Source organism: Armigeres subalbatus, chromosome 2, assembly GCF_024139115.2.
Source record: "Armigeres subalbatus isolate Guangzhou_Male chromosome 2, GZ_Asu_2, whole genome shotgun sequence".
Lineage (NCBI taxonomy): Eukaryota > Metazoa > Arthropoda > Insecta > Diptera > Culicidae > Armigeres > Armigeres subalbatus.
The window spans coordinates 421,624,520-421,648,431 of NC_085140.1; the positions used below are offsets into that span (position 1 = coordinate 421,624,520).

Consider the following 23,912-nt stretch of genomic DNA (forward strand, 5'->3'; position numbering starts at 1 on the left):
TTCTTGGCCTTTTCTTCCACTCTAGTTAGACGCACATATTTTATTAAATGAAGATATATCAGTGTGTTCCAATTGAAGTTGGGTTCGAATGGAAGACCCACTACAATCTTGGAAGCAGGAAAGAGAGCAAAATAATGATTCTTGGTCCAGCTGCCGAGGCAACCGCAGAAAAAAGGAAAAGATCGATTCCTTTCTTATCTGCTTCCAGTGAACGAAAGGAGCAAAACTGGCCGGCCCCAGGATCCAAGTTTTAAAAGGAATCGGTTTTGCTTGAATTTGGAGTTGGAATATGTATGCTCGTGAATGAGGAAGGGAGGTGGGGTCCGAGACCAGGAAAGGACAAATACAAATAAATAAGGGGTTTTCCGAAAATTTAACTTATCCGGTTTTCTTCGGTTATCCGGTCTCTGTTTACTTTCGCCCACACACTCTCGGACCGGACATTGGTTTTCCCTGGTGTGGTCATATGTAATCGTGAATATTTCAAAGCTTCTGCACGCCTTGGAGACCCGTTTTTCTTGAGAAATCTTTTTAATTATAGACCCTTTCCGAACGCAATCCGTTCCTTCTTCAAATATCCTTTAAATTAGTAATTTATAATTCAACTATTCTTTTACCCTCCTACCCTATCCAACTCATGGCCCGCTGTAAAGTTTGATCCATCTGCCTGGACACACAATCTCAGATATTTATCACTTCCACAAACCCCTTGATCCTTCCTCCCTAGCTCGAGGTAAGACAATTTTCTACTAATTAATTATTCAACGGAAAACTATCGTCCCTGGTCTTGGCTGTGGGCTTCCTTTCACTGGACCAATGAGAGAAATATGATAAAGTTACGACACGACCAACCACCCCCCTCCTACCACCACGCTTCAAATGTCCGTTCCATGTATGCGCATTAATCAACCCCCGGTCTTACTCTTAAGTGGCTCGAAACACATGCTGGTCAGCAGCATCTTTCATCTAATCACTGGCCCACGTCCAAGTCTCCGGTCCAAGTCCGGTCACCGATTACGGCGATCCCAAAATCTGAGCCTTTGTGTACACAAGCGCATACGCACAGACACAGTTTTCAAGTTCTGGAAAAGAAGGTCGATTTTTGATGCTCGTCCATCAGGATCCAAGGAGGCATCCTTCTTCTTAGCCCGGCAACCACAGCAGTAGGCACTGACTCGTATTAAGCAGATTTTTCACCCGATCTGAAGATGAAACCGATGCGATGACTAACACAGCCGTTTACCGGGCGAGTGATTGGAAGAAAAGTGATTGAAGGGGATCGTTTTGAATATTGTGAGCGAACGGGCGCGCACGAGGAAGTGTAGTGGTGGTGGGAGGTTTTTCTTTATTAGGGGTTGACCGGCGGGTTTTATTATAGTTCCATGTCGAAAGTTGTACCATACTTTGATTCGGGTTCGAAAGGTATGAAAGTTGTTATAATTGCTGGGTCAGTGGCAAAGTAGTTGGTCAGTCGGAGATAAGACTCGTCCTCTGTTTGATGGCGACCCGTTTGAGAGGGGACTTAGGGCGGGGGGACGGGGTGTGAGTACTCTTTCGGGTTAATGAAGATGAAAGGGTTTGCAGCTGGAGGTTTTCTTGTTTGGAGTGTTTAATAAATTATACTGACCTCTTCTTCTGGGTTGTGCAGTTTGGGTTTGACTTGGGCAGGATCTTGAGATGGGATTTGTTTCTTCGCTCGAAATCAAATTGTTTTTCGGGGGAATGATTGGAAAGTAGTTTTTACCGGATTAATTGGGCAGGTTTGATTGAAAGGTTAGAAATCTAATTTGCGGTTTGAATTTTGTTTGCATTCTAAATTTCTGCTCGTTATCGTTCTTATAAATGTAAATAATTTTCTAGGATATATTCATGATTCAAATACGAGTTTTACTTTAGTTACTTTAGTTTACTTTAATTAAGTTAGAGTTAGTTACACATACTCAATCTAATAAGTTGGTTCACAAATCAGGAAGTGTATGTTTTTTTTATCAATAAATCATAGAAGGCTTTATTGAATGAATCTCTGAAAAATGTATTCAATGAATCCAAGAAAAAATCATTCAATAAATCCTAGAAAAAAATGCTCAATGAATCCCAGTAGGGTTCATTGAGTGAATTCCAGCAGGATTCATTGAAATAATCAGAAAATCAGGATGCAATGAATGAATCCCAGCAGGATTAAATGAATGAAGCTCAGCAGCATTCATTAAACGAATCCCAGCAGGATTCATTCAATGGAAACCAAACAGGATTCATTCAATAAATCCAAACAGGATTTATTCGATGAATTCCAACAGGATTCATTCGATGAATCCTAACAGAATTCATTCGATGAATCCTAACAGAATTCATTCGATGAATCCTAACAGAATTCATTCGATGAATCCTAACAGAATTCATTCGATGAATCCCAACAGGATTCATTCTATGAATCCCAACAGGATTCATTCTATGAATCCCAACAGGATTCATTCTATGAATCCCAACAGGATTCATTCGATGAATCCCAACAGGATTCATTCGATGAATCCCAACAGGATTCATTCGATGAATCCCAACAGGATTCATTCGATGAATCCCAACAGGATTCATTCGATGAATCCCAACAGGATTCATTCGATGAATCCCAACAGGATTCATTCGATGAATCCCAACAGGATTCATTCGATGAATCCCAACAGGATTCATTCGATGAATCCCAACAGGATTCATTCGATGAATCCCGACAGGATTCATTCGATGAATCCCGACAGGATTCATTCGATGAATCCCGACAGGATTCATTCGATGAATCCCAACACAATGCATTCGATGGTTCCAAGCAGTTTTCATTCGATGAATCCCAGCAGGATTCATTCGATTAATCCCTGCAGGATTCATTCGATGAATACCAACAAGATTCATTCGATGAATACCAACACGATTAGATGAATCCCAACATGATTCATTCGATGAATACCAACACGATTCATTAGTTGAATCCCAGCAGGATACATCCGTCCCAACAGTTATTATTCGATGAATCCCAGCAGGATTCATTCGGCGAATCCCAGCAGGATTCATTCGGCGAATCCCAGCAAGATTCTTTCGATGAATCTCAGCTGGATTAACTCGATGGACCCCGGCAAGATTCATTCGCTGAACCCTGGCAGAATTCATTCGATGAACCCCGGCAGGATTCATTCAATGAACCCCTGTAGGATTCATTCGATGAACTCCGGTAGAATTCATTCGATGGAATCTAAGGAGTCTTGATTCAATGAATTTCACAAAATGTGTTTAATAAATCTCAGAACGCTGCATTCTATAATTTACAAGAATATAGAAAAAATTGCAAACAAAAAAATGACCAAATATTTGCTCGACATTATATCACCCGTAGGAAACAAAATTCCTAACGGCAGATTTATTCCTATCCTTCAAATAATGCACTAATACCACCAGAACTAGTGCTATTATAATAACATTACAATTATTTAGCATTAAGGCAAACCGTTTCCGTACACACCCTTTCCATCACGAGTCTCACCCTCGTCATCGTCGTCGTCGTCTTCGTTACGATGGCAGTCGACAAACGGCGATGTAATTCAATCACATAACAACAATCGTCCGAGAGTTCACTTACAAGACGCTCACTCTGCCATCTTCAATTGCTCGGTGTTAAGTCAGAGTGGAGTAAGCAACAAAAAAGAAAGCACATCTTCGGCTACATTTAAAATTATATTCTAAAAAATGTTACAAATTGTAAAAACCACATGCCGGAAGCAAACTTTGATGTTTCGCGTCAGTTAAATCTGACATATCGCCGATCAATTATGTTATGAAACGCTCAATTCCTTCGAGATGCCGGACAACAAGCAACCAGTACGTACCGCTTTCTTATGACAGCAGTAGGCAGCGCCATCTACGTGGGCGGCAATGTGACTTACGGAAAACGATCCTTATGACACATAAAGCATCGACGATAATCGAAACAATAGGCCCGGCGCGACTGGACTGACTAGCGACGATGCTCAGTAGTTTTGGATGGTTTGGCCACCACCCTGGTCAGACAAAGGGGTGAAATTGCCAGGAAAGTAAAATAATATGTTTTACGACGTCTGTCGTGATGGTGGGTGGGTGCTTGGGAGCGCGCAAACAGAGTAGGCGAAGACGCTTGAGGGGTGGTTGGATGGAAATTGCTCGAAGCACATTTTCACACAAACACGAACGAACGAACGAACGAATGGAGGCGCATAACTGGAACTCGAATGGGGACATTAATACATTTATGATGAGGGAAGATTATTTAAATTATGGCACACGAGCGGCATCGGTGGCGGAGCAGTTTTTGCTCAATGAAATTTGTATTAATTTAATACGAGATAGGGAAGAAGGATGTGGGTTGTTGGGTGGGTGGCCGTTGCGATGCTGGAATTACGGTCCGGGCTTCTTACGGTCCGAGCAGGAAGGACTAGGAAGGGGGTGGTTTATGAAATTTTGTTTGATGACCCTAAGAAACGAGCCAAAACGGTCGGAATATGTGTGTATCATGTACGTACGTATGTAGGATCTCATGTTTTCTGTATCAAGATGAGAAAGTTCGTCCCGTGTCGTTGGGCGAGCCGAGGAAGAAGAGCGCAGTAGGATGGGTACGAGGGGCTAGATGAACTTTTGGGACTTTGCAACACGAATAGTTCAAATTTTGACATGCACAATAATGGACAAGTGTTGAAAAGTTTCACCCTTCATACATAGCATACGGTTGGATAAATCATTCGTTTTAAAGAAAGCTGCACTTGAATTGTTGGACCCCTCGGCAGGACTGTCACATTTTTATATACAGTACCAATCCAGTTTTAGCGAAATATTAAACTATTTGAGAAAAGATTTAATTATTATTTTTTTACTAAAATGATTGCTTTCATTGAGATTCAATAAGAAATCTCGACGATTTTTCGAAGAATATTTCATGAATTTTAATTTCAGTGGAAATGCAATTGTGTTCCAGTCGAATTTCAACGAATTTTAATATTTTATTCAACAATTCCCAGTGTATTTTTTGTCTGCTTTTTAATTTCTGCATTCTTACGAATCATAGTCGGATTTACAAGGATTTTTTAAATAAATAAATAGAAGCGAAATTTCAAAATGAAAAAACGTGTTTGATATCATAAACGAAAAGGCACTGTAATGCAGTGAATATACATTATAATAATATTTTCGGACAACTGTGAGTTTTCATTAAAACTAACCCTTTCCTCCGGAACAACACAACCCTCGCGGAGACGGCCTAGGGGAGAGGCTATAAAGAAGCTGTGGCCGTTTTCTGTTTGCGTAGATAAGGTTGTTGAATGGAATGAGCTCCTTTCTCGCCATCCAATTCGTCTCAGCTAGCAACGAAAGAATGTGTAATGTGTACGAGTAAGTATATTTTGGAACGCATAACCTGTCCGATTTCCCTGTCCGGACCTTTCGTGGAGTTTGAGCTTATTTATGAGTTCTTCACTTTTAGTACTGTCAGCCTCTTGCGCCACGCACACACGCCACTCCCAATTCATTGAAACTTTCCGGGCAAGATTGTCCTATCCCAGACCACCATCGAGCAATCCAGCCAGCCGTCCAAGATAAAGCAAGGAAAATATGTTTCCGTTTGCGGAACGTCCTCGTTCTGGATTGAACTTTGGTCAAATTTCTAACAAGTTTTTCGTAAAACCGTACCCCCGTCCGACAAAGATGTTCCCCAGCTGGACAGCTTCCGAAAGAAAGGGGGGGCCAAACCGGTCACAAAAAGGATTAATTTTCCTTTTTCACTTTTCAGCGTCGGGATGACCTTTGGATCAGCAGCAACCAGCATGGTGGACGGAACGGGTTCCGAGGGATGGGGGAATGGTCCAAACTGCTCAAAACTCAACTTGAAGAAAATCGCTCAACCAGAATTGACCACAGACACATAAAACTTTCAGGCTCCGGAGCCCGGATGAGGACGGTTAGGCAAACAACTATACTGCTGGGATGGTGAGGTGCGTTGGGCAGAAAAGTAGTGTACCGTCCAGCTCTTGTATCCTGAGTAAATTTAATATAAATTAATCTATTCATCGGCATACGGCCGAACCCTTTGAGCAAATATGTTTCCATCCGAGGGGGCATCAGCGGAGAGACAAAACAGAAGGAGGGTCAGTATGTGGCGAGATATCCTCTCCATCCTAAAACTGAGCACGAACGAACTTAGATTTGGGAGTTATTTTGATGGAAGAAGGTCGAGTCGGGGGTGGTGGGAGTAAGGATACGATTCGAAACCGATAGCGTCTTGAAAGAAGTTCTCGGAAAATGGCACCCGATGTAATCGCCTCTGGGCAGGCAGAAGCAAAGGCATATGTTAACAAATTAAAATAAATTAAAATTTGTCTTATTAAAACTGAAAAGCGGTGGCGCCTTTCGGTGCGGTTTGTTGGAGGGAGGTTGGTTTTCCGAAAAAGTAAACGGAATGTAATTATTTCATTATAGTTTCCTATTTATTGAAATTAATTGATAGTCGTTCGGATACAACTACAGATCATCAATTTTCAGGTAGTCCATTAACGACCTTACCATTAATTCAATTCCAACACTTTTTAAATTCCTAACGAATTGAATCAACTCCAAGATAAATGCGAACGAATCCGAATGTTAGAAGCATTGAAAATCATATATCCTATAATCAGACAAGGTCTCTAAAAATAAGAAATCAATATGAAAATCAAATGAAAAATGCTAAGTGATGAACTTTGTAAAAACTTAAAAATCACTCTAATAAAGTATAAAAAAATGGAAAATGAAATAAAAGTGCATAACCCATTAGAATGTGGAACGATTACCAAAACTTCACAGGTAGAACCTTACCGGTTTTCATTTCAGGATGCTTAGCACAATGAGTTCGAACGACCTAAAAAACTGTCAAACAGATAAAAAATAATTTAAAAACCAAATACAAGCAGATCTAAAATAGGAATTGAAAGGAAAGGTATTGAGATATTTGTAAGCATTGTTGGAACATTCCATAAGAATTTCAATGAAATTGAAAATGGTGAAACTGGGAAAACCAACCGCTGCTTCATTTCGTTCAAGTTGAAGAGTTGCGCTAATTTTACATTGAAATTAATTTAAATTTGCATGATGCATGAAAAATATACTCAATATTATAGCTTCTATCACATTTTAAGTTTTTTTGCTGTCGTTCCGAATTGCATTGAATTTGTACCACAGAACAATAGTTCCCCAATTTTTCTTCAATCTGAAGCTATCTGATCTGGTGAACCTATCAAATTTAATTGAAAACATCGCAAAAAGCAGACACTCTGATGAGGTATCAAACATCCATCACTCGCGGTGTGGCAGGGTACCCTTGATTTGACTGTGGTGCCATTCTAATCGCTCCCGGGATGAGTGCCAACCCCCGCCAGCTATTCTTTTCCACCGCTGAACCTAATTACGCACCACCAGCATCACCTTTTCCCCCTCCACCACGCTGGAAACCGCATCGCGCGCACACACATCATCAACACCATCACTCTCATCATCAGCTGGATCGCCATTCCTCCCATACGTTGTAATTGCACTGATTTTTTGTTTGAACTCTGATAGGTTGCGCCATTGTCGTCGCCACTTACCGCCGGTGCGCGACACCGGCAGCGGAATGACAATAGCAGTAGCGGAGTTCGAAGGGTAGTGTGTGTGTGCGCGAGGGAACGCGTTCCCGTTCGGTTAGAAGCCGTTAGAAATTTTAGAAATTTTATCGAGGTGACAATAATTTTGAATCACCGATTCCATTAGTGTCAATTATTGATACCGATGACGCAATGTGTTTCCACAGGGTGGAGGGTGGTGTTGCGGGGCGCACAATGTCAATATTGTGTATCATTACAGAATGTGCGTGCGTGTGTGCATGTGCGGGAGTATGTTATTTCGCAATGTTGTTCCGATGCCATTAGCGTAATTATTATTACGCGTAACAAGGCACGAAGCGTTTTAGTTTTTTGAGTTGGGACGGTTAGGGCGCGGCAGGTGGCGACCGTAATGTTAGTCTAAATTAGGTGTCAGCCACCGTGATATGAGTGGGAGCCGGCAGAGAAATGAAAAAAAATGTGACATTTTACACAGGACTCAAAGAACAAAATTTCCTAATCAAAATAATAATTTTAATTATATGTAAATGCCACCATGATACCGTTTTCCAGCGTTGGCAACGAGAGGGGTAAACCGGGGGGAGGATCCATCATTGCATTATTACATTACTCTGACCGCATAATTTTTGGTGGTGGATGGCTTTTTCCCCCCATGCAGAGATAGGACCAAAATGTCGTTCAACATGATTTGATTCTATTTTGGAGCAGCTACACAGCGTATGTTGTTTAAAGTAGCTACATGACTAGTAATTTTAGCGATACGTTTAAATTTAATGGAAATTCGATTGAAATTTGGTGGAGCATTTCTCAAATTTCGGTCAACATCCCCTAAAATCTATTCTTACGAATGGAACTTACTTTTACTTGATTTATTTTGATTTTATTCAGGTGGTATGAATTCGTATAACATTTAAAAAAGTTTCCATTTTGGTAGGCCGCTAATTAAGATCCGCTCACTCCCATATGTGAAAGTCTGCATGTGATGTCAGATATATGTGTGATAAAATTTCTCGAGCACTGAGCACAGCATGTTGTAGCGTTATTAGTATTATTATTAAAACACACATTTTAATATAATGTATATTTGATTATTCCGACCATTGGGCTAGAAGGGCGCGCGAGTCAACTACGCCTACAATGTGTTTGCAATAAGGGTAAATTTAGTGAATTTGTGTCAGCCAGGGTGGATAATGGAAAAGGACGATATAGCAATTATGTTGGGAAATGATTTGCTCTCTGCTTTCCCCCTCAGATTATGACTGCGTGTTGAATATTCACAGTTTATTTGTATTAATTCTGTCATTTCGTGATATTTTATATGTGTCGTTGTCCCATGTCAGAAATACTTATGCTGACGTGGTGTGAACATTAGTTTATAAAAAATCATTTTATTGACGTGACATTAAAATAAATAAATTTATTCCAATCTGCAAAACGTGTCCGCTTTTACATCTTTCCGTTGCATAATTCAATGCAGAAAATTCTTGTAACGCCTCATACCCAGATTCAATTTATCCTATGATTGTTGAAACAAATAATGCTTTATTGCGCAATTGATGGCCAGCCAACCTTCGTCCTCCCGCTGGCTCCAGCCAATCGAATGGAAACAATCCGGGCAGCATAGTAGTGACGGTGCCAAGAAGCCATCAGGTAAACCGAAAAGTTCCTGGGGCTTCATCCTTATGCGTCATCGAAATCGATTTCAGATAACTTGCTCGGTCTCTGAAGGAGCCATGGCGAAGGCTGAAGATGTGTCTTGTACCCTTTCTTCGGAGCCTTTCTGTGTGATTGCCAGAAATCATCCGGAAAGAAATTGATTTTGTATGCAAAAATTTTCCCTCCGTCGTCGGTACCACCTCCTCGGCAGAAAACCGGATAGATAGAATGAAATTCATCGCCGTTGAGAACTCTTCGGCAGGCTATTTGTTCATGTACAGGAAAATTTACTTTGACTGTCCGTCTTCATTTATCCGGATGCCCCAGGCGTCAAGCATCTTGGGTCAAGAAGGAGTTGTTACCTTTTTTTTTCTTGATTAAGCTTCCAGACTAATCATATCAATTGTATCGAACATTGACATGTATTAGAGATCTAAAAATTCTACGGGTCCAATTCCTGCTTGATTTCTGCTGGAATTCATCGAAACACTTATGGTCTTTTGAATTCCTATTCGAGTTAGTTATGATTGTTATTTATTCCAGAGTAGAATTAATTATTTCATTCTAATTCTGATTGTATAATATTCAACTTTGTATTTGATAAATTTTGTTAGATGTTTGTCTATTCTGATTCTTTGTTTGAATGTTCAATCATTGTTTGCGACAATTCAGTCGAATAAAATAAAGAGCGAACAATAAGAATGCATTCAAACAAAGTTTAGATGAAATTCGAATGGGTTCGTTCGAAATTCGTATTGAATGATTTTCAGAACGACTGCGTTCCATCAGAAAACTGTTTTTATTTAATTTTCAACCTCTTTTTAAAAATGCTTTGGCTGATGGCGGATTTGGATTGTTTAATTCGTTCATTTGGATACACGATATGCAAATTTGAATTTTTTCGAAGGATTTTCTGCAGCATGGGCATTTTTAATAGAGTTGGAGTTTGTTTACCGGTCTACAAATTTGAAAGTGTGGATCAGAGACGCGGTAGTCATTTTCCATTCGATCAATTTCCCGTGGAAACTCGAGCATTTTCCCGTGGACCGTTGAGCAACTTTTCGTGGAAATTTATGAAATTTCCTGGTGCAATTCATGCAATTCTCTTTGAAAAATCGAGCAACTTCATGCAGAATTTCGAGCAGTTTAGTGTAAAAATTCGGGCATTTGTAGATTTTTGGGCAAGTTTCCGTTGAAATTCGAGCGAAGTTGGAAATTCGAGTAGTTTTCCGTGGATATTCGAGGACATTCCCATGAGAATTCGAGCAAATCCCTGTAAAAAATCGAGCAATTTCACGTGGGAACTCGAGTAGTTTTCTATGGAAATTTGAGCAATTTTCGTGAAAATTCCCACAGGAATTCTCGCTTAACTTTTCAAAAGGACCTAAGTAACATTTTTTTCATGAATTGATTTGAATATTGCAATCAATAGCTTTCATGCTGTTCTGTTGATTGCGCTATTCAAATTAATTCATGAAAAAATGTTACTTAGGTCCTTTTGAAAAGTTAAGCGAGAATTGACCTTTTTCCCATGAAAATTCAAGCATTTTCCGGGGATGTTGAAGGAATTTTTCAAGAAAATTCGAGCAATTTTTCGTGGAAATTCGACTTTTTTTTTTTGTACTTCGAGACATTTTTCGAACAATTCCTAGTGAAAGAAACGATTTTTCATGGAAATTTGAACAATTTTTTTTTGTGAAAATTTGAGCTATTTTTCGTAATAAATTCGAGCAGTTTTTCTTGGTAAGTCGAGCAATTTTATGGTTTTTTTTTAATAGAAATTCAATCAATTTCTCGTGGGATTTCCAGTGGTTTCCCGTGGGAATTCGAGCAATTTCCCGTTTATATTCGAGTGGTTTCCCGCGGAAATTCGAGCATTTTTTCGTGGAAATTCGAACGATTTGCTGAGAAAACTCGAGAAATTTCCGTGGACATTCGAGCAATTTTGCTTGGCAATTGGAGAAAATTCAGCTGAAATTCGAGCAGTTTCTTATCAAAATTTAGGCATTTTGTTGCAATTCGAGCAGTTTCCTGTGAAAATTCAAGCGATTCCATGTAGACATCCTAACAGTTTTCCTTGGAAATTCGAGCAATTTTTCGTGGAAATTCGAGCAGTTTTTCGTGGAAATTTGAATGATTTTCCTTTGAAAGTAAAGCAATCGAAATGAAATTTCCCGTGGAAAACAATTTCACGTAAATTCGAGCGATTTCCGTGGAAATTCAAGCAGTAGTTTTTTTAGACATTCGAGCAGTTTCCCGTGAAAATTTAAAATATTCTCTTTGAAAATTAAAGCATCTTTCCGTGAAATTTTGAGCAATTTCCCATGAATATTCGAGTAGTTTTCCTATCGAGTAATTCCATTAGAATTAGAGCAATCTTTCGTGGCAATTCAATAAATTTCTCGTGGAAATTCGAGCAATTGTCTGTAAATGTTCTAGTAATTTTATGTGGAAATTCGAGCAGTTTCATGAGAAAATTCGAGCAATTTCCGTAGACACTCCAGCAGTTTCTTCTTGAAATTCGAGTTGTTCACCGGAAAAGTTCGGGCAGTTTCCTGTGAGTATTTGAACAATTCTCTATGAAACTCGAGCTTCTTTGCTTGGAAATTGGGTCCTAAAATGAAGAATTGATATTCTATTTTCTTTCAGGAAAAGATGTAATTAATCATCCTGAATGCGTCAGTTTTTCTTTCGACTATAAAATCGAAAGGAACATTGTTTAATTTGAAATTTTAAAATAGATGAAAAATGCTTCCTCGGCATTTTCGGTCTTGTTTGACGTACGGAATAATACGATTCAAACGCACTTGACTTAACCTTTGACAGTTAATATATGGGCCTGACGTTTTGGGCTGATGGTTCATTCGTTCTGAAATGTTGCACAGTCCAAATATTGCCTTAAATTGTCTTAAATATAAAAATATTATTTTTACTGATTTAGACTTTTACCAAAATTTTTAAAACATCGGTTCAAGTATTCTTGACCGATGCACTATCGTTTGCAACCATAAACGAGGTAGGGCTTTAGGACCCAATTTGAGCAATTTCCATTCGAGCAGCTTTACTTGTACATTCGAGCAATTACAGTGTAATTTTGAACATTTTTTTAGTAGAAATGTGAACAATTTTCAAATTTTCTTAGAAAATTCGAGAAAGTTTTCGAACAATTCCTACCCGGTAAAAATCGTTTACTCATTAATGGGTACTTTTTCTCTGCTATCTCTTTCTCTCTGCTGAAAAATTCACCCATTTTGGAAGAATAAGTGGATTTACTCATTTAAATGAGTAGATCCACTTATTCTCCCAAAATGGGTAAATTTTTCAGCAGAGACAGAGATAGCAAAGAAAAAGTACCCATTAATGAGTAAACGTGTTTCTCCGTGTAGCGGAAAAGCGATTCTCGTGGATTTTTTTTTGCAGTTTTCGTGGTAATTCGAGAAATTTTTTGTTGGATTTATTTCGTTGAAATTCAAATAATTTCTTGTGGGATTTCGAGCACTTTCCCGTTTAAATTCGAGCAATTTTTTGAGAAAATTCGAACGATTTTCCGAGAGAACTCGAATAATTTCCATTGACCATTCGAGCAATTTTCCGTGGAAATTCGAGCAATTTTTCTTTGGCAATTGGCTAAACTTTCCGTTGAAATTCGAGCAGTTTCTCGCAGGCATTGCAATATCATCTGAGCACAGGATATCATCTTTGCTTGTACAAAGATATTATCCCTAATCAAAGAGCACTCTGGAAAGATATTATCCTTCGAGCATTTGATGATGATCCTGATAGCCAGCGCGGTTTTTTGGTATGCTCAGTTTGCGAGGGCGTTGCTACAACAAAACCAGTGAAAAGTCGTTTCTCCATGGCGAACATTGTATTTTGTTTACTAAGCAGATAGATAACTAAGATCGATATCCCAACATATCATCAGTATCTTTGTCAAGAAGATCGAATGATGGAATAAATTGCAATGCCTGGTTTCCTGTGAAAATTCGAGCGATTCCATGTGGACATTCGAACAGTTTTCCGTGGAAATTCGAGCAATTTTCCGTGGAAATTCGAGAGATCTTCCTTCGTAAGTCGAGCAATAGAAATGAAATTTCCCGTGGAAAGCAATTTTGCGAAAATTCGAGCAATTTCCGTGGAAATTCGAGCAGTAGTTTTGTTTTAGAAATTCGAGCAATTTTCCATGAAAATTCGAGAAGTTTCCCGTGAAAATTTGAACTAATTCTTGTGAAAATTCAAGAATCTTTGCATGGAATTTTGAGCAATTTCTCGTCGAAAGTCGAGCAATGGAAATAGAATTTCCCGTGGAAAACAACTTCGCGGAAATTTGAGCAATTTCTATGGAAATTCGAATAGTAGTTTCTTTTAGAAATTCGAGCAGATTGCCATGGAAATTCGAGGAGTTTTCCGTGAAAATTTGAACTATACCTTGTGAAAATTCAAGCATCTTTCTGTGATAATTCGAGCAATTTCCCGTCGAAAGTCGAGCAATGGAAATAAAATTTCCCGTGGAAAACAATTTCGCGGAAATTCGAGCAGTAGTTTCTTTTAGAAATTCGAGCAGTTTTCCATGGAAATCCGAACTGTTTCCCGTGAAAATTTGGACTATTCTTTGTGAAAACTCAAGCATATTTCATTGATAATTCGAGCAATTTCCCGTCGAAAGTCGAGCATTGGAAATTAAATTTCCCGCGGAAAATCGAGCAGTTTTCCATGGAAATTCGAGCAGTTTACCTGAAAATTTAAACTATTCCCTATAAAAAGTTTCCTGTGGAAATCCGAGCAGTTTCATGTAAAAATTTGAACAATTTCCGTGGACACTCCAGCAGTTTCTTCTAGAAATTCTAGCAGTTTCCTATGCAAATTTGAATAATTCTCTGTGAAATTCCAGCTTCTTTCCGTGGAAATTTGAGCAATTTTCCTTGAGCATTCGAGCAGTTTTCTTGTGAATTCGAGCAATTACAGTGGAATTTTGAGCACATCCTGTGAAATTTTGAACAATTTTTAGTGGAAATGTGAACAATTTTAAGTGGAAATTCGAGCACTTTCTCCTTCTCTTCTAGTGGAAATGTAAACAATATTGAAACGATTTGGAAATTCGATCGGTTTCTTGAAAATTTGAATAATTCCCTGTAGAAATTCGAGTATCTGTCCGCCGAATTTTGAGCAATGAACATTATTGCAGTATTCCGAAATTCGAGCATTTTCCCGTGGAAACTTTCCCCTGAAACTCGAGTAATTTTCCGTAAAAATTTGAGCAAATCCAAGCGTTTAAAAAAATCGGGTTAGAATTTGAATTCTGGTGGGTTTTCCATCGAAGAAAGTTGTGAACGAAGAGACTATGGAAAAAGAAATTTTAATGAAAGCAGTCGACCCATAATACTCATACTTTCAATGAATTCCACAATAATTATGGCGTGCTATTTGTTATTTGAGTCATCTCTCTGACGGCGAAATACTTCGTCCTGCTTTACTCCTTACACAATTGTAGCACCCAGAAAAAAATGGAAAACATTTCCGTCCGTCGTCGTCCTCTTGGTCACTCGATCCGACAGGCAAGTACCGACATACTCTTTCTTATCCGTATGCTTAACCCGCGCCAAACCGCACGGCCGCCCGGCGCGGTCCAAAAGTGTCGTAGTGTGATATTTATTGGTGTTGGTCATCGCCTTTCACCAGAACCAACTACACCACCCACCCAACGCCCAAGCAAGCCCGATATGTACTTTATCTGCTGATGCCTTTTTTTGGTTTATCTTTTTCTTTTCCGCGCCGTCGGATTCCGTGAAAATCGTCCCTCCCGAGTGGATGGGGTTAGAGGCGCAATTGCTTTTGCTCGCAAACGCTTTCTCTCGCCTACCTCTACGGTTGGATTCGGACACTGACTGGCCTCCTAACCTTTCGTCGAGTCGCCGATTGCGATTGTGTTAGTGTGCGGCCGGGGGTGCGAAGAAGAAAGGGATTTTCTTTCACACCCTGTCCAGACCGGGAAGGGTGCAGCAGGGTGATGACGATCGCACCGTAAATACAGATAAATCGAACCTAACTTCTGCATTTTGCCGTTTGGCACGCATCTGGGGGATTGGGCGGTTATGGTGATTCAAGACGGCCCAGATAAGGAGCGGACCGATACGGACGGCCCCGCAGGCTATCGAACGGCGGAGGAAAAGGGACCTTTAAAACAGGAAATGTTATTCAACCCCTTCTTCCACGCCGAGAGGAGGTTTTTTTATCATCTTCTAAGGATATTCGAGCAATGCCCGAGGTGTGATTTGCGAGGGAGTGTGGCACGGGTGAATATCACATATCAAGCGATTCACTTTATTGTGTGTGCTTCTTTGGTGGCAGATTGGCAAGGGCTGGTTCAAGGAGTTAAAGAAGGGGACGTCTTTGTCATACAGCATATAATATGGCATTGATAATCGATAGAGGATCAAATCCCAAAAACATTTGTTTCAACACGACAAATTGAATTTGTATTCATACTATTTATCAATTAATTGTAACTAAAGTTTATTTATCAAAGGAAAAGCAAAAAATTGAGATTTTGTGATTTTGAAGCAAAACAGAATAATCTTCAGTGACCGAAATCCGGTACAGCTGACCCTGCGACTCACTGGGAAATGGAAACAAAGCGAAGAGAATTGAGTTTTGTTTTTCTTGGTATTGGGCACTACAATGTCCAAGAATGTGGGTATGTGTTCCAAGATGACAATACGATGATGATACAGTACTTCTATTCGAAAAAGAAAAAGGAAAACCTTCTGGCTTATTCAGTCGATGCTATAAAAAATCCTACTGGGCCGAGAAAACCAAGTAAAGGATTGATGGAATCGCTCTCCGGTTATCCTAATCCTAACGTCGAATCACTGACAACATTTTTCGAGCTGTGGTCTATTTACGATTGTTACACAACGCTGTTTTCCGGAGAAGGATCCACATCACCGATATCAAGCAAATAGCTTTACTTTCTCGCTAAAATATGACCCCAAATTACCGGAATTCCCACCCCTCCCGTCGATTGTGGTAAGCCACAGCGTCGTCACCATGCAGATGAAAAAAAATAAAGAAAAAAGGAATAACTGAAACTCACTGTGCTTCTTCCTTGGAAGAGGGAGAGAGAGAGAATGCCCCGCATATAATCCCTCATTAGGCGTTGAACTTAATTTGGCCTCATCGTAAAAAACGGCCGAGCCTAAGTAAGACGAAAAATAACTTAATTCCGCTGGCACTTCACCACCGCTGCCGTCACTTCCCGCTCCTCCACAACCCGCATCCCTGGTCCAAAGAGGGTCGTCGCTTTTCCAAGGAAGGAAAAACTCTCGCACTACAAGCCGCGCGCCACGTCGCGTAACAAAGTGGAAGGAAAAATAAACATCACTTCCCATTTCGTTGTGCCGTTCTTCTCGGCAACCGTTCCGTCCCGTCCCGATTCGGGCGGGCTCGCCGGACTTGACTGACTGACTCACTGACTGACTGCGATGGGCGGCGATGGTGGCGAAGTGCCGGGCCGGCGGAGGCGGAATGTGGTGGACTTTTGGTTTTAAAAAGAAAATCATCGCCGCCACTTACTCTCGTTTTGGTTCGAGGGGGTGTTTTAGGGAAAACAGGATAATTCTTTTGCACTGCTGATGTAATTATTGGAAGGGAGCAAAAGCGGCCGTTTACCCTTCCGGAAGAAGCAACCGTTGTTGCAATTTCGCTTCCATTATGGTTTCGAAATAATATTTTTGTAAGAATCATGATCTATCTACCCTGTTTCCACATTTTTTTTCCACAAATCAACTAACGTGTGTTAAAAAAATCATATTTTCACGAGATGATGCTCATATTTCTATACCTACTGTCGAATGCAACAGGGCAATTTGATGGCACATTAAAGAAATCCGAAGCAAATTTTGACAAGTTTGAGATCATGCAATATTGGGAATAGGGTACAGATTCTTTAAAGTAATAGAAGTAATTTAGACAAAAATGCCAAATTAACAAATAGAAACTTCTTAATGAAAAATGATAAAAATAAATTCGGAAGGAGAGAAGATTAGAATAAATTGTTATAATGTGAACGAACTCCGGCCAAATTAAATAAATTCAAAAGAGTCTCCAAACCATCTCCAGAAATTATCCAAATACATTTCAAACCAATTAATTGCATATTGTTCGGCGATACGGCCGCACGAAAAATCGTTTTTATTGTTAAGGACAAACCTATCGGAATACAATATTTTTTCACCAAGCGTTTTCAAATGCACCACTATCAATACTGAAGCAAAGAGTAGTTGTCATCTTTCAATTCTTTGCTTACTGTGACGCAGCAAAGCCAAAATAAAAAGATGACAGTTATGCGTTGCTTCTTTGTTGAGATTGGTGCTTCTGAAAATGCGAGGGAAAATTTATTTGGATTCCGGATAGTTTCACCTTAAATATCTTGATACAGCACATGTTTCGAAATGGAAAAATTGATATGAAACTTAAGAAAAAGAATTCACGTGTCTTGGAGGGACTCGAAACCTCAACCTCCCTCTTTTCCAAACCAAGTTTCAACGAATTAAAAGAGATTTTGAAAGGATTCAGCGGAGCATTTAAAGAAATTTAAGTTAAAAAAAGCCGCGACAAACAAGCCACCATTTTGTGACTGCGTCAGTATCGTATCTGTATTAAAATCTGCCATCCGCTGGTTGGGATGGTTCCTTTCTTCCAATACCCATCATAATTTGAATGGGTTTAACAATGCCGAACGGGGAATGAATATGTTATATTAAACTGGTTAAGGACAATCCTCACGGAATCCAAATTTAAAAGTACTCGCGTTTTCAAGGGCACATCACTCAATACGGAAGCAATGCACAACTGTCATTTTTATTATTTCGCGCATGCTGCGACGCAGCAAAGCTGAAATAATAAAAATGACCGTTTCTGGCAAAATGATTTCTCATAAACAGGTATAAAATTTTGAATTTTAGGTATTCCAAAGAAAAAGTTTCAGAAAAAAAGAGTTCTAACTGTTCGTTTAAATTGGCAATGAGTTCTATTCAATGTCAAGTGAATTGGGGAAGAAACGAAATTGAATAAAACTGGCTATAAAATTCAGCGACGTATCTAGTCAGTTCTAAAGAAACGAAATGGAAAATCGATTCGATTAATTTAGTGTAAAATTGAGCAAGCCAAGAAAGGTTTTTAATACATTTCTGTTCAAATTCAAACAGACTTCATGGAATTTGATCTCGTTCTAGAAGAGAATTGTTGTACTAAAAATGCAGAATAACGCATTTGGTTCCAAAACCGCTCCACAATTAGAAAATTATTCGTATAAATGTATGTAATAGAATCAAATCTTCTTCATGACGTTGCTGGACTCACTTGGTAGCTGAATGCCTACTTTCTCAAGGTTCAACATCTGTTACTCATGGCTGCCATTCTGTAAAATAAACTGCCCAAAATTTATCAAATGTTCTCCAATCTCACCGAAGGAACAGAAAATCTCATCAAACCCTATACCATTCCAGGGCACCACCATCATCATCATCGTCTTCGATTCAATCTTTCTCGCATGAACAGGCGACCACCACCGACCGACCACCGCAACTACTGCACCGACTAGGGCTGGTGCGTGCACCGTATTGGGATAACGCGCCTCCACCACACCAAACCGAGGAGGGATAGGCATTCTAAATTTTATCGCGGCAGAACAAAAAAAGGTCCTTGGTAATGGCCCGGTCTCCGCCGGACCATCTTTGGGGAACCGGCAACATATTGTTTGGTCGGTCCGGAGCAATGTCCAACCCCGCCCGGGACCGTTTATATTCTCTCAAGATTTGAGAAGAGTTTTCCTTTCAATTCAATGCAATTTCCACCGCAGAAAAAAAAATCATTACATACTGAACAATTCTTGAAATGGTGGATCTCGTCAGCAGTACTAAAATTTAATTTCTGGCAAATATAGCAAAAATTTAACAAACTCTTTAATTATAAACAGTGACCAATTTCGTACTAAAAATAAAAATAACAAATTGGCACAGAATCATAAAAAAAAGCTTTTGGTTACAAAACTTTCGCATAATACATGAATTTGTACGTTCCATATCGAACAATATATCACTCCAAGTGTACTAAAATTGACTTCTGTTCACGCTTCCAATAAAGAATACTTAAACAGTAGAAGCGGTCTAGGGAACAGTGTAATATTCAATACAGAAAAATTTCCTTTCATGAAAATCGAGCACCAAAGATAAGAAGCGAAAACTTTCAATCTTGGTCCGTCCGGAATGAAAATGTGGATAGCTGAAAGAAAAAAGAATCTACCCGGTCTCGGCCTCTCTCTCCCCAGCTGGACTAGGCTAGGCCATCTTTCTATGGACGATAGGCGTTCATACACGTCCAAATCCTTTCCGATTTAACTCCTCACCCCCCTAACCTGCTCTCACTCAATCGGTACGGTTTGACTTTAGATCCCTTTTTCCCCGGGGTGGTGGTGGTGGTGCTGGGGTGCCGGCAACTGATGAAGCTGGCCGGCGATGGTCGATGGTACGCATTTTAACGAGAAGCGGACCCGGAGCGGGCGTAAAAAAATCCTCACATAAAATTAAATGTATGTTGTTTATATAACACTCCTTTCCTTTTCTTTTCTGGCGAGCTTTCCTCTCAAGTTCCTTCGTGTTTTTTTGCTTTCCTGTGATACTGAATGGTTGTCATTTCAGTTTTTGGATGATGTAATGTGGACCGTTTAAAAAAACCTGATGATGCCCAAAATTGGACGATTGTAAACCAACATTGAATCCCAGTACTTCTTTAATTTGTTTTCAATTTTAACAATAGTTAGAGCTAAAAAAAATGACTGGTTTTGCGTCAAAAAATGCTTTTGGCTTCATTGTAGTAATCATTCTTGTGCTCATTGAGGATACACTAAAAAAAATAATCAACAATACAATAATAAATAATGAAATAAAACAAACATTCAAAAAGATTTAAAAATGTTAGCCTGACGTTGGTCCACAATCAGGCGAGTGTCAGATCAAAATTAGAGTGCAGAACTGTTTTGATTTTTTTGCTCAATTTTTATCAATTAGAGGCACCAAACATTTTTTTGGTGAATGTTGACCTTGACGAAATCTGATAGCGTTTTTATAACGAAATTGTGAAAAAACTGAAAGATTTCATCGGGACTCGGGAGCTGCAAGAAAATCAGCATTAGCTTCAGCTGATTCAATCCTTTTTTTGTTATTGTAGGATAGCAGTGAAAAATCTGTCTGGGAACGATGGGAAAAACTCGGCGGAATGAGGCGTCTCAAATCAAACCGATTTCCAATTCTGGTCCGGTTTTCCTCTTTTGAAAGCCTCCACCGACAAGGACGACGACGACGATGGTATCGTATCTCTCCCCATTGATAGTGTGGTGGCAAGCCCAGGAGAAGAAAAGGCCCGGGCACAATATCAACAATGCCATCTTCGTCCATCTTTGGATGGCTGTGGCCATCGTTGACGTCGTCGTCGTCGTCGGTTTTCATTCAATGGATGATGCTGGCGTACGATGTGAATGGAGATGCGCGCATCATCATTATCATCATCATCGATGGACCTAAATCTATAAAGATTCTTCCCATTCTTGTGCGAGATGTGAACCGGAGTTTCACAAACGCTTATCGGGCTTTCGAAGGCATAGCGCAAAGATGTTGAGTAAACATTGAACAATGATTGGAAATATCCTTTGGTGATATTGAATCGGTTAAGTTCAGTGCTGAGATTGTGTACTAAAAGTCCATGACATTTTTTGATTACAATTTCCTTGGAACCAATTTTAATAACTAAAATTTATGTGCCCCTTCGAGCTTGGTGTGATTTATATATGAAAATCTACCAACAAGAAAGGCAATATTAGTTTTGAACGTCGATTTGAAAAATTAACGATTTTTTTTTGAAGACAGTAATATTTTCAAGGTCTTATTTTATTTACAAGGTGTATTATAAAATAATGAAATAGGCCTTTTTACGATACGTTTAAGAACAGCTGATTTTTACGTCCTTTGACGATTCTTGTATGAAAAATGCCAGCTTCGTCTTTGTCCAACAGATGTAAACAAGTTCAGTGTCGGAGCTGTTTGGTGCGGCACGACGCCATGGTTTGCGGCCAACATCTCAAAGTAAAATTTATGGTTATAATTGAGTTGTTTACCAACATCTGATTTGATTTTCAAAGGGATCCAGAAATGTCGGCGGAGACCAGTCGCACAATGTTGGCCCATTGTGTGAGATATGGATGACACTCACATGTTTTTTTCGCATTAAAAGGCTTATCTACTTCAACGCGCTCGGTAATGACGGCCTACGAGTGTGGCCAATCTTTCACTGTAACTTTTGACAATTCAGGCGGTAGCTAATATTTCGTTCCTGGGTGAGGGGAAGGGGATAAAAGGCCTTTTCGCGTCATAAGTGGTAAAATGGCTATTTTTTAACGTCTTGTGAAACGATCTGTTGCACCTTTTGTGGACGACTTTTTGAATGAAGCTTAAAAGTATTGTCATGTCTCGAGCAACAATTTTCCAATTATTCGAATCGACGTCGAGGGACAAATCATTCTAGATCAAGATAGAAGTAAAGAAAAGCATTTAAATATAAATATAATGTATAAATGTATTAATATAAGTAACTATAGTTACTTTTTTAGAACTCTTTAGTACAACTGTTAAAATAAATTGTCAGTTTTCTTTCATTTTGGTATTCGTCATTCGTCTTGTCTGTTATTCGCCGCCACACTGTCATCAACGTCATTCAATCCAGATGGTTTTTCAAATCATTTTTGTTTCACGATTCTTAATAACACGACTAGAAATTCATTCACTTTTACTAATCTACTTTTTTGACCGTTTAATATAAAATAAAACTGCCTCTAATGTTTGTTCAAATTTCGAATTTCCAATCACAAACCATATCCGTTGTACTGTTCACAAATACCGTGAAAAGTCTAAATGCAAACAACTCTGATTTTTCAAATATTAGTTTTTAGTTTGAAATCAAATCAAAAGAAACTCAATAATTCAAACCTACTGAAACGTAAGTCCCGCTCTGCACGAGACTTCGCGGAAACCATAAACTCAAAGTAAAGGGTTATTAGTAGTACTGAAGTAGAGTAAGGAATCGGGAAAACTATTATAACAACTGTACAACGAGCCAAAAATCAAAGTAGCAATCTGAACGGGAAGAAAACGGGTTCAACGTTGGGATTGTGTTTTTTCTGACTTACCGAAGTTGTCCCCGTGCATACCGGACGGGCCCGGTATCAGCCCGGGTATGCCCTGCAGGCCGAGGAATGGGAACGACGGGCGGGTGTGTTCGACGTTGCCGTTGATGCCCTCGAGGTCATCACCGTGATCGGAGGCAGCGGTGTCGCTGCTGTTCGAGTCCTCACCGCTGATGGCATTCTGGAGCGATTGCAGGTCGGGGTGTTTCTGTTGACAAATTACAAATTTCAATTTTATTTTTGTGTTATTTGAATCGAAATCTTCCACAATAACTAAAACCCTTCCCATGACTTTTTTTTTTAAATTATCCAACGAATAAAACCTACCGATGGCACGGACAGGGTAGGTCCATCCTCCAGCACCCGGGAGAGCAGCGACTCGCGGTGCGACTCCAAACTGCGGTCCCGGTCGCGCACCTCGAAATCGCTTCCGGCGATGCTGGCGTTGCTTCGGAGGTCCTTGCTCTTGTCCTTGGAACGTTCGCGGGTCAACGGGTGCTGTCCGATGGGGTAGTGCTCGAGTGGGATCGGATCGTCCGGGCTGAGCCCGTGCTGCTTGCGGTACAGTTCGGAGCTTTTGGTACGCTTCTGGGGCGGAGGCACCGCGCCGCTGCTATCCTCCGGCGGTTCCCATGGCAATGATGACGAAGTCTGTTTTCGGGGGGACGTGCAAGATGAGATGAGAACAAATGGGAAAGGGAATTAATTATCGTGGGCCGCTCGGTTTAATTCGAATTTTATTACGGGTGATGCTTTCAGCTCCTGAACAGCAGGTGTCGATAACGAGGAGGAATTTAGCGCCGCCGAGGCACCGATGCCGCCCCCAACGCCACTGCCGCCGGTGGACGTTCGGCCCGGGTTCGTCACATCTGCCAACCCCCGCACTTGGAGCAATTGTGCCGTTTTGAGGAAATCGCTTAATTGATCCTGTCCGATGTGCACCTCGCCGTTGTACATAAATCTGGGCGTAGCCGTCGTTTGTTGTTGATGTGTTTTGAAGGATTGTGTGCCGGTGGGGCGGGGGTAGAAAGGGATAGAAATGGATTAATTAGTTTAGTTTTGTCGAGTGATAAACGAGCCAAACGGAGAGGGAGTCGGTCATTACCTCAGCAGACTTTCGATGTCCTCGGAGCGTACGTCACGCAGGATGACAATCGGATGCTCGCAGGGATTCGCCTTCAGCAGCTTGCGAAAGTAGGGACTGCACGCACTTAGTACGACCTGTGGGAAGAAACAGAAGAAGGGGTGAACGGGGGGGCGTTGGTCGGGTAAAAGTTAGCTAATGGGATTATCGAGTAGGGAGGTTGTTGTTGGATTGAAATTGTTGAATTTCCGAAGGGGTTTCGGCAGGATGTTGTTCGGTGTTGAATGATGAATGT

At 40.1% G+C, this 23,912-nt stretch overlaps 1 protein-coding gene across 14 annotated transcripts in view; it reads right to left on the reverse strand.

Moving 5' to 3' along the window:
* The window catches only part of LOC134213465 (protein abrupt-like), a 186,491-nt gene that overhangs the window by 75,944 nt on the left and 86,635 nt on the right, over positions 1-23,912 (reverse strand). For all 14 annotated transcript variants that reach the window (XM_062692542.1, XM_062692539.1, XM_062692538.1 and 11 more), the window contains exons 4-7: positions 23,639-23,754; positions 23,278-23,494; positions 22,861-23,184; positions 22,537-22,741 (exon numbers count right to left, since the gene is read on the reverse strand). In XM_062692542.1, coding sequence (XP_062548526.1) covers positions 22,537-22,741; positions 22,861-23,184; positions 23,278-23,494; positions 23,639-23,754 — 862 coding nt within the window. The remainder of the gene's footprint in view (positions 1-22,536; positions 22,742-22,860; positions 23,185-23,277; positions 23,495-23,638; positions 23,755-23,912) is intronic.